Source organism: Lipotes vexillifer, unplaced genomic scaffold (assembly GCF_000442215.2).
Source record: "Lipotes vexillifer unplaced genomic scaffold, Lipotes_vexillifer_v1.1 scaffold1378, whole genome shotgun sequence".
NCBI classification, from domain to species: Eukaryota; Metazoa; Chordata; class Mammalia; order Artiodactyla; family Lipotidae; genus Lipotes; species Lipotes vexillifer.
The window spans coordinates 220,388-231,696 of NW_006775104.1; the positions used below are offsets into that span (position 1 = coordinate 220,388).

General features: G+C 54.5%; 1 protein-coding gene across 1 annotated transcript in view; it reads left to right on the top strand.

Annotated features, from left to right (window-relative positions):
• The window catches only part of ITGB5 (integrin subunit beta 5), a 114,715-nt gene extending 103,406 nt beyond the window's left edge, over positions 1 to 11,309 (top strand). The window contains exons 11-15 of the mRNA XM_007449681.1: positions 2,027 to 2,249; positions 6,090 to 6,193; positions 8,411 to 8,530; positions 9,869 to 10,035; positions 10,810 to 11,309. Of these exons, the coding sequence (XP_007449743.1) occupies positions 2,027 to 2,249; positions 6,090 to 6,193; positions 8,411 to 8,530; positions 9,869 to 10,035; positions 10,810 to 10,905 (710 nt within the window). The 3' untranslated portion in view covers positions 10,906 to 11,309. The remainder of the gene's footprint in view (positions 1 to 2,026; positions 2,250 to 6,089; positions 6,194 to 8,410; positions 8,531 to 9,868; positions 10,036 to 10,809) is intronic.

The following is an 11,309-nucleotide window of genomic DNA, read 5'->3' on the forward strand; positions in this document are numbered from 1 at the left end:
CCCCCCCCTGCACCGTGTAACCCACGAGCAGGGGTGCTGCTCTCTCCTGTGGCCCACACATCACACGCCAGCTTCCAGGCAGTTAAACTGCACTCCACAGCCTCCTCCTGGCTGGGGTCTGGCTTTCCTCACCTCTCCCAGAGGGCTGCCATATGCCTCGGCACTGGCTGTGAAGTGGGAGGGTGCTCTCGCCCAGCAAAGTATCTGCTGGGGCTCTGCATCCCTGGGCTGCAGAGAGGCTGCCCCGCATGCAAGGGAGGGAGGGGAGGTCTGGCGGCTCCAGATGGCCTCCCTGCCTCCTGCAGATTCTAGGCTCTCCAGAGCAGACAGGTTGGGGAGGGGGACAGGAAGGAAGTGGGGGTGAAGAGGCTCTCTGGAGTTAGGTCCTGACCTGAATTGTGGGTTGCACTCGTTGGTGGTCTCAGAAGGTGCTGAGGTCCAACTACAAGGATAAATGACCTCGGGAGCAGGAATAAAATGCAAGGCGCCCCTGTCTGATGCCATCCCCTGCCTGCCTGGTCTCCTGCTAGTATGTCAGTGGGTTCTCAGTAAATACAAATTCTTGGTGCTATTAATATTAGCCGTAGCAAAATGGCATGAGAAAGACAATATGCTGCAGTGATAGTATAAGGAAGATTTTAAAAAATTAAGTGCCATCTGTAGCACTGCTTTCTGCCTCTGTTAGCAAAAAATAGAGAATCCACTAACTATCAGGCTCCTGGCCCCCTTGGAGGCTGGTGCTGTCTGTGCTTTTCGCTGTCCAGCGTGCACACGCGTGTGCCTGGTGCGCACACTTACTCAGTCCTCTGAGCCCAGCAGCTCCCCTGCCCTTGATGCCTGCAGAACCGGGAGGGGTTGCCCAGCTCCTCCTCCCTTGCAGGCTGTGGAAAGGGTTCCTCCTGCAAGGGCGGAGCGGGGGCCCCTCAGCTGGTTCTCATCTTGATTAGGGCCGGCTCTGTCCTCTTCTCCTGAGAGGCCACGGATCCTGGAGTTCAGACCGTGGGCCCTGGAGCCACACTCCCCGGTTTGGGTCCTGGCTCTGCAGCCGCTACGTCTGACCGTCAACAAGCTGCTTCATCCTTCCGTGTGTCAGTTTCACCACTTGTGCGCGTGGGATGGTTGTAAGAATTCATCGAGTTGGTGCTGTAAAGCCTGACACGTGCGTAGCGAGTTCGGTGTTAGCCGCTGCCATCCCCCGTACCTGCTCATGAGTCATCCGGCTCTGGCCCGCGGCTCCAAGGCCAGAGCAAGAATCAGCGTCTCACCGAGACTGAGGGGCAACAACTGTGTTGCTTTCCTTCGTGGCTGTGTTAGGGTACCACAGATTTAGCGACTGAAAACAACTCAGATGTGTTCCCTTTTCTGGAGGTCAGAGTCTGAAATCGTTTCCTCTGGCTAAAGTCCAGGTGGCAGCAGGGCCGCCCGCACTCCTTGCCCTGAGGCTCTGGGCGAGGACCCTTCCCTGCCTTTTCCGTCTTGCATTCGGGCTCCTCGAGGTCTCCTCCTCCATCTTCAAAGTTGGCAGCGCAGCATCTTGCTTCTCCTGTCCGTCACCACCTCCTTCTGTAGTCAGATCTCCCCGTGCCTTCCTCTCATATGGACCCTTGTCGTGGCACTTAGGGCCCCCCTGGAGAATCTCCCCCGTGTTAAAATCCTTCACTTAATCACATTGCAAAGTCTTCTTTGCCATACGAGGTCACGTTCACAGGTTCTGGGACCATTACTCACGTAACACGGGAGACAGGAAGAAACTCTCTGGTGTCCTGGGCCTGTGGCACGACTTGGCCAAGTTCTGGACCGACTTGGAGCAGCACTCAGCCCAGCCGGGCCATACGCACTGCCCGGACGCTCTGCTGTCACCCCGTGTCAGCACCAGGCCCTCTTTGTCTGCCCAGACGGCCTGCGAGGGCACAGTCGGCGTCTCATTCTGTTGGACCCCCAGTGTCCGGCACACGGCAGGCGCTGGGCGGTTGGTTGTGTGTCCATGTAAGCAGGCAGGCGCTGATGTGCCGTGTGTGTCCTTTAGGCCATGGCGACTGTCACTGCGGAGAATGCAAGTGCCACGCAGGTTACATCGGGGACAACTGTAACTGCTCGACAGACATCAGTACGTGCCAGGCCAGGGATGGCCAGATCTGCAGTGACCGCGGACACTGTGTCTGTGGGCAGTGCCAGTGCACGGAGCCAGGGGCCTTTGGGGAGACGTGTGAGAAGTGTCCGACCTGCCTGGATGCTTGCAGCACCAAGAGGTAAAGCGCCGCCCCCTACACAGCCCTCCACTCCCCACTCCTCCGCCCAACCCCAGCATCTCCCCCAGACCAGGCCTGTCATCCGGCCAGTCAGCCCTCAGGGCTGGCCAGCCTCTCACCCCCCCATCTCCCGCATCTTCCCCACACAGACTTGCTGGGGATCGAAACTCTTACTAACATTAACTAGAACAGGGTCTTTGAAACACTGGTTGCATGGGGATTTTGTAAAAAAAAAAAAAAAAGCAAAATCAAAGCATAACAACAAAAACTGTTATTCTGTTCCTAAACAAGTTTAGAAGTTATAGGATTACTGAGTTAAATGAAATTAAACTGATTTTAGTACCAAAATAGCATCTTCTTGAGCCTTTAGTGTGTCACTGAGTATTTTAAAAGGGCATTCAGCATGCATCTTTCTTCCAAATGAATTTGACCTCCTGCCGCATTAACATCTCCCAAACAATGTTTCACAGGTCCCCCCATATGGGAAATGCTGCTTTAAACAAAACATCATCAGAAGGTAAATTGGACAGGGGGCACCCGACCTAGATAAGGCAAGCCAGGAACAAACTGCAGTGGCTTTGGAATTTTCTGCTCCATTTGTACAGATAATGGAGTGGGTCTCTGCTCTGCTGCTGAATGCAGAGATTGTCCAGACGCGGGTTCCAGGCCTCCACTGACCCAGCCATGGGGTTACGTTCCCCTCTTGACCTCCCCACGGCTCTGCCCTTCACACTCTGCCAGAGTGCGAACGAGAGGGAATCAGATCAGGGAGTTATGCCATCAGGAAAGCAAGAGTGACAGTTACTCTTGAATTTTGCTAGAGAAACAGCTGTGCCATCATCATCCTTGTCCTAAGGGGCCAGGAGGGAGGGCACAGATAATCAGAAACAAATAATAATACAGACGTTGTTTCTCTTTGGCTGGGAAACGCAACTGTGCAGTTTTTTTGGGCAGATTTCCCTTCCAAACCCCTGGCTCGGGCTCCTAATGAGACGAGTTCATGCTCCCTGAGCAGCCGTGGCTGCCGGTCAGTCTGCACTCAGAAACGTTCTGGGTGGCAGAACCCCTGGTTGGATGTTTGCCACAAATAATCCAGGCGTGGGTAATTGAAGGCTGGCCGCAGATGGAGAGACAAGATAGACAGGGCCAGATTTTATTCTGTGTAATTAGAGGAAAGCCAGGCAGAGTAAGCAAGAAGAAACACAGATCTACTTTAGACCTGCTAAGAGCAGAGAAACAACAAAAATCCAAATAGAGACATCCCAGGGGAAGGAGGAGGTTAGGATCCTGGATCTGGAGCCCAAATAGCTGTGGCTATCTGAGCCTGGAATCATGGCCATTATCAACATTGAATGCCTGAGGGAGGTGCCCTACCCCCAGCTCTCCCACCAGCAGAACCCTTTTGAGTATGTGCTCCCAGACCTTGGGGCACATGAGGTTGATGGGGGTTGGTGCCAAGCTAGGACAATACACATGGAACCAATAAAGGCAGATCAAGCCTGTTTCTTTCATTCTTCCGGAGCAGCAGGGCAATATAGGGTTGGCTTAGGTCAGTTAAAAAGCCTCTTGGGAAGACCACCTTAGCTTTAAATGTTTAAAGCATTCATTTCCAAGAAGACATAGACTTGGTGATTTGTTATCCATTAAGCAATATCAAAGGAGCAAGGAGAGCAAAGAGATGCCCTAGGGGAACCTCACTCATCTTCTTACTTGTCTCCGGGCCACACTGACAGTCTCTTTCACAGCCTAGTTGTCACTTTTTTTTTTTTTTTAAACAAAGTACCTTTGATAGTGCCTTACTTCAGGCTGTTTTTCTACTTGCTGCTTTGCTGAGAGCCAACAGGTTTTGAATGCCTATGTCCTTTTTTTTCTGGGGTTTCAGAGCAGTCAATCTCCACTTTCTAGAACTAACCAAACACGCTCTTCACCTTGGGTGAGTTCATATTCAGTTTCAGCTGATTTCAATTAAGAGTCTCCCTGAGCAAATTCTGTCTCAGCAACTTGTTTGTTTAAAGGCCAGACATTTTAATACGTGACTACAACAGATCACAAGATTCAATCCAGTATGCGGAGCACACAGGTTAAACTGATTTGTCCACATGGATGATTAGGGAATGTTCCCTGGAAGCGGCCCTGTGGTTTCATGACAACAGGGTATGCAGATGGAGGGCTCAGTGAATCCTAGCGGAGACCGGAAGCAGCCGCCTTTCTTTGCAGTGTGTTAATCCACGGGTGGAGGAGGGGCAGTGGCGTCAGCATGAATGACCAGAGCTGGAGCCACGCCTTCCTGGTGCCCAGCCAAGTCTCAGTTGCCTGCCCGCTGGGGCTCTGGCCTCAGGAGAAATGCAAAAATTACCTACTTGTTTAACTTCAGAATGTTTCCATGAAGTCATTACCAGGAGAGTGGGATTTTGTGGCCAATCCGAGGATAGTTGGATTCTTAAGCATATTAGGACCCTAGTAAGAAAGTCTTACCTACTTTCCCTCCACAGTCTACTCACTCGCCCATTCCTCCTCAATGTTCAGAAAGTGGAGTAAGGACTCAGGGAGGGACTTGACAGAGAGGCAGGTACATGGGTGCTGAACCCTGCTGTCACCGATTCCTCACTTCCCTCACCTGTAAAATAGGGCGACTTAATGAAATGCTCCCAGCTCCCTTCAGGCCACAGTTTCTGCCCTGGAAACGTAGTAACTGGTCTCTCCATCCCACGGAATTTTAAAATGATACTAATAAAGGCAATGCATTGTGATGGTACAACCCTCCATATTTTTACCAGGGAGCTTTCCAGACACGCAGCCCTTTGGTCCCCACAGGCCTGTGGGGTAGGTTGGGCTGCTGTCCCCCCATGTGGCTGAGGCTCTGTGAGGCTCCCCTGCCCTCGGGTGCCAGGGCACAGCGGCAGGGAGGCAGTGGCCCTCCCAGCACACTTGGCTCTGGAGTCCTCACCCCATTTCCTGGGGAAACCTCTCCTTTGGGGTCTCTCACCATCCTTGCCGGCCACCGAGCACCATCACTTCAGAAAGTTCCTGCACGTTCCCCATCAGCTGGTTGTTTTGTTCCAACCCACTTCTCCCTGGAGTTGAGTTCTCAGCATCCCACTTATGCTCCCCCATCCCCCAGTCCCCCATAGAGGTCAGAGACCCTCTCTCCCCTCCACAGCAAGCTTTACGGACACTTAGAGGTGGGCTCTATCTGGGAGCAGGAAGTGGGCAAGGGCCTGAGAGTCTCCAGGACAGTGGTTCTCAGCCCTCACCTTTGCTCAGAATCCCCAAGAGCCCAGGTCCAGCCCCAGAGATTCGGATTCCATGGGTGTGGTTGGGCCCAGGCAGTGGTGTTCTGTCTTGAAAGCCCACCCAGAGAGTTTAATGTGCTGAGAGCCCTGCCTGGGTGATGGTCTCCTGGTGGGGAATCCTGGGAATTGGGGCCATGGCGGGGTGAGGACCCCTCTTCGAGGCCAGGAACACTTTTTTATCTTCAGAAACTTCTTGTTTGGGGCACACTCCTCAGTGAGGCATTTGATGCACCAGAGTGCAGATGGATTTGGCTCCTGGTGTCAGAATTTGAAAGGTTTCCAACCTGCAGCTTGACATGTGTACCAGACATGCTTCTAAACCCACATATGTTCCTCCAAGAACCCTTGGGCTTCCCTGCATGATAGCAGCAAGAGGGACAGAGAAGAAATGTTCCTTGAGGCCAAACACCTGAACATGGGAGAAGTTAAAGCCTTCAGGGGCTTGCAGGAGGGCTGGGACCCTGCGCTCTTGGGACACGCACTCAGTTACATGTGTGGAGCTACTACCCAGCATCTAACACCCACATTTATTGCCTCTTTTCCAAAGAGATTGTGTTGAGTGCTTGCTGCTTCACTCAGGGAGCTCAGTTGACAACCAGACCTGCCAAAACCTGTGCAAGGATGAGGTGATCACACGGGTGGACACCATCGGTGAGTGTGGGGAGCGGCCCTGGGCAGCCGGCCCCTTTTGGATCTCGGCAGACGTGTAGAGACTTTCTCCCTCGTGGGGACGATCTTCAGGGCTGCCTGGCAGACAGGAGGGTAGTTTTAACCTTGAGTTAGGAAGCAACCTCAGTGTCCTTGGCTAGTCCTTGCTGGCTCCCCAAGAGGACTTGGAGTACCTGTGTTAGGTCATAGGTTCTGGGCTCTCCAGGGTGTAAGACCTTCCTGTTCTTAAGCTTCTGTCCCATCCCTGAAGCCTAGTCCCTTCCTACGTCTTCTCCCAGGCTTCCTGAGAAGTTGGTATATTAGTTAGAATAAGTACTGTTAGCTGCTACAACAAACAAACCCCAAACCTCAATGACTTAACAAAATAAAAGTCAGTTTGTCACTCACTCGAAGTCCAGTGAAGATGTTCTTGGTTGACAAGGCCTCTCTGTGCTCCTGCAGGAGCCCAGGTACCCTCTAGATTGTGTTTCCACCCTCCCCCGGGTCTCAGAATTCTCTCCATTGAATCTGCAAATGGGGAAGGATCATGGGGGAGGTTTACATGGGTGGGGCCTGAAAGTGGTGCACACAACATCCCCCCAACCCAGAGCTCAGTCATCCAGCCACGTTTACTGCAAGGATGGTGGGAAATGTCGTCCAGCTGTGCCCAGGAAGCTGGGAAACCATGTTTGGTGACCAGCTAGCCAGTCTCTGTTTGGCCTCAGCCCAGCGCAGCTCTCACGATGCTCTGCCAGCATTAGACGAGGCAGAGCTCACATTCTGTCCGAATGACCCCGGGATCGAGTGCTACCCTGGCTCTTCCTCATTCCTACAGGTCTCCCCACTCCTTTTTCCTGCCTCCCTGATCTTGAGTGATGCTCTGGCCGAATCATGGCTCCTGAGGATGCCAAGTCATGTATTCCGCCAACACATATTCATTGAGCACCTACTGTATGCCAGGGCTGTACCACAGCAGGGAGCCCCTGCCCCTCCCTCCCCAAATCCGGCCTCTCATGCCCGTTTTCCTGCCCTGCTTCTGTCTTGTGACTTGAGGTCTGGCTCACAGCAAGTTCTGCCTGCAGACCTGGGGCCGTTGCCCCCTGACTGGGCACCCACAGAAAGATGGCGATGCCTCCCCCAGCCCACTGACTACTTACTCGCTCTGGAGCAAATGCAGCTGTTCACGCACAGCTGCCTCTCAGTCTGTCCCTTTGTCATGAATCAGTTGCTTCACGGAGAAGGTTTCTGTCGCATTCACGAGTTATCCTTTTCCTTCCTTCCCCCAGGCTTTTTCATACCCATGCTCGCTCACACTCACGCAGACCAGGCTTAGGATCGGGGGCCGAGAGCAAAAGCCCAGGCCCCCGTGTCTGATAACCACTCAAAATTGTCTGGTTCTAGGTGGAGACTCCTTCGAGCAACAGGGTTACAAAGCGCAGAGCTAGAAAGCATTTCGTGTCACAAAATTGCCCACAGTTGTTACTCAGGACCAGTGGGTCATTCCCTTACCACCCGCCTCTCCCTTGCTTCACACCCTTCCCCGCTTCCTTTCCACCCTGGAAATCAGTCTAACCCTGTCCCAGGGGAGGATGGAATGCAGACAATGCCTGGTGGGGTGGGGCGGGGGGAGTGGGGTTGGTGATACCTTCCCCTCAGGTAACAGCTGCGTGGGGATGGCAGGTGCTGAGGCAGCTCGAGGAAGGGGGCTTCTTACTATGGGGAGCGAGGCCAGCGGTGTGCACCGTGGGTGGGGGGTGCAGTCTCTCATCCACCCATCCTCCTTGCCGCGTGGGTCTTTTTGGTTCCTTGTCTCAGGAAAGCACCGCCGCCTCCTGGCCTCTGCAGCGGGCTCTCAGCCAGGTAGACTCAAGCGTGAACTCTCACTCAGGCCTCCGCGGACAGCAGGGTGGCCCTTTCTTTTCTTTACCTAATTCCGTTGCCCAGTCCCGCCCCAGCAGTAGTGCCCCCTCTCCTTTCACCCCAGGGAGGCTGCGGAGGCCTCCCTCGCATGGAAGGGAATTCACGTCCCCGGCGCAGCCCAACTTAGCGCTGGGCCTGCGTTCTTGATGTGAGAAATGCATTTTTAAGGTCCAGCCTTCCCTTTAAGCCTCTCTGCACCCGCTTTTCTTCTTTGCGGGGTCCCTGCTCCTCACCCGTCCCTTAGCTGCTCTGCATCACTCAGAGACACACTCAGGACGTTTCTGCTTGGTTTTCTTCCAGTGAAAGATGACCAGGAGGCTGTGCTTTGTTTCTACAAAACTGCCAAGGATTGTGTGATGATGTTCACGTATGCAGAGCTCCCCAGTGGGAAGTCCAACCTGACAGTCCTCAGGGAGCCAGGTGGGTGAGGGCCGCTTGCGTCTGCTCCCCCAGGGGGCTCGGTTTCTGACGGATCACCCGTTCTCTCCTCACCATCCTTTCCAAACTCCAGAGAGGGGAGGGATACGGTTCCATATAAAGATCAAGATCTAAGGTCGCCTCTACCTGACTGCTGTAGTTTAGAAGAAAGATGGTTGTATATCTGGGGACCCATCATGGGGGCGGAGCTTGGGGGGCATGACTTGGGGGAATGGGAGTTATAGGAGGATAGTGCCCTGCCCTGGGGGAGTGTCTCATCTTGAAGGAGGGGACACAGGGGTGACAGTAAGCACAGAACACACTTAGCCTACATGGCTAATGGTGGTGCGAGCGTGCAGGGCAGGTCTGGACCATCAAGGCTGGGCGTCAGGAAGCATCTGGGTAACACACAGACCTAGCCGGGCTGCCGCTTCCCGGAGTGGAGTCCTAGAAGGGCAGATGGAGCGCTGGGTTGACATTCCTGCAAGTGCCATGCCTCGCTCACTGGGCCCCTGAGGATGGCACGCTCTCATCTAACATGGACAATTCTGCCCCACGCTCTGGGCCCGGGGACCAATGGCCCTTTCCCTTGGAGTAATGAGCGTTTCTAGTATGACCCCTTTCATTCTTCTCTGGTGGAGGTTGCCGGGGCAGAGGCGGGCGGTGCAGAAAAAGATCTGCTGTCTTCCTTTCAAAACATTGCAAACTGTTTTTCCAAATGGGGCTAGACCACATAATGTGCCTTCCCTAGGCCAGAGGCAGAGGGAAGGATTGTGGTCCTTGCCCAGGATGCACGCCTGTAAGAATGAGGCTCTGTTTCCAAGCGCTGTCTTTGCGGTTCTTTGAAAATAAGCACATTTGCTCCAAAGGCTCCACACTAAGGGCTTACAAGTGTTGGCTGGCCCCCAGCCCAGCCCTTATGGAAGCGGCTTCATGAAACCTCCTGCCGCCCAGTCTACTCCTGAAACCATTTACGTGAAAGCTGAGACCTGGTCCAGCGTCCTGCACGGGAGGTGGGGCCGGGCTGGGGCGTGGGTGCTTCGAGCTGGGGAGATGCAGCCGTACACACAGCGTGTGGGAGAAAGTGGAGCAGCCACCAAGGTTCTCCTAGACTTTGCCGTCGACTTACTGTGTGGCCTTGGAACAGTGACCAGCCCTCTTTGAATCTTCCATTTTATGTGTACTGGAGAAACCTGCCTGCCACCCAGGTCTCTCAGAAGCAGTGTGGGGATCTCAGAGAATCCAGGGAAGGCCTCTGGGGAGAGCTGACGGGCCCAAGGTCGGGGGGTAGGGGCACGGTGATGGCGTTAGCTTTGCTCATCGTGCCCTGGTCCCCTCCAGAGTGTGGAACTGCCCCCAATGCCATGACCATCCTCCTGGCTGTGGTCGGCAGCATCATCCTGATTGGGCTTGCGCTCCTGGCCATCTGGAAGCTGCTTGTCACCATCCACGACCGGAGAGAGTTTGCAAAGTTCCAGAGTGAGCGATCCAGGGCCCGCTACGAAATGGTAAGCCAGTGGGAAGTTGGAAGTAGAAAAAATGTCAAGCTTAGCGGTCTGGCTGAGTTCATGCAGAGGCCCACTAACGTCTTTGGGATTCAGAACAAAGAAGCGAGGACTTCCCCGGTGGTGCAGCGGTTAAGACTCTGTGCTTCCACTGCAGGGGGCTCGGGTCGATCCCTGGTCGGGGAACTAAGATCCCACATGCTGTGCAGTGCGGCCAAAAAGTTAAAAAGAACAAAACAAAACAAAAAACACGAAGAGGCGAAACCTGAGAGGCAGTGTGTGCCCAGTTCTGGACGCCCTGCACGGAGCCCCGCAGCAGGCCCCGGTCGGGAGGCTCACCGGCAGAGGCACTCGCCACAGCCTCGGCCGGGAGGCTGTGTCCAGCAGTCCAGGAGAGGGTCCCACGTGCTCACAGTCTATTGCAGTGTCCATGTGTGTCTTATCTCCCCAAGCAGCCTGCACGTTCCCGAAGGACTGAGCAAGCGGGAGCACCCCCTGAATCCCCAGTGAGTGTGTTAAACCTGCAAGGGACTTCAGAGACCATCTAACAGACACGGCCGCTCGTTTCAGAGATGGAGAGAGAAAGCTCAGGGAGGGGCGGGGCCGTCCCAGGCTGGCTTAGAGGAGCCAGTCTTGCAGCACAAGGCCGTTGCCTTCACCCGCGGGCGGGGCCCACTGCCTTCCTGGGTGACTGACCCCAGAAGGGCCTCCAACCCTGTGTGTGTGCGAATGAACGAATGAACTAACACACGTCCTCTTACCTCCCGTGTTCTCTAGGCTTCAAACCCTCTGTACAGAAAGCCCATCTCCACACACACCGTGGATTTCACCTTCAACAAGTTCAACAAATCCTACAATGGCACAGTGGACTGATGGCTCCTTCCCCTCAGAGGGCTGGAGGGGCAAGTGGTCAAGCTGGACACGGACACGCTTTGGACAGCTGCTCGGCTTGAGCTCAGTTCCCTGCATGGCCAAGTGCAGAGACCTTCTGGTGAGCCTGGGTGAGGAGCCCACACAGGAAGGTGCCCAGCCGTGCCACCTGGCCACCCCTCCAAGCCCGGCGACAGTGCTCTAGGCTTTCCTCAGCACCTCCAGCTTGTCGTCTCAATGAACTGCTGAGATGCGTGCCGCGTCTCCCTTCCAGGAGGGCTGGGCCTCCAGGCTGGCCAGATGAGAAGGCTCTTGGGAGTGTCAGAGTGAGTAAAACCCACACAGTCTGGCTTCGCCCCTGTTGATCATTTTTAAATGAAATAAAGTGACCGTGCATCTACGGTGTA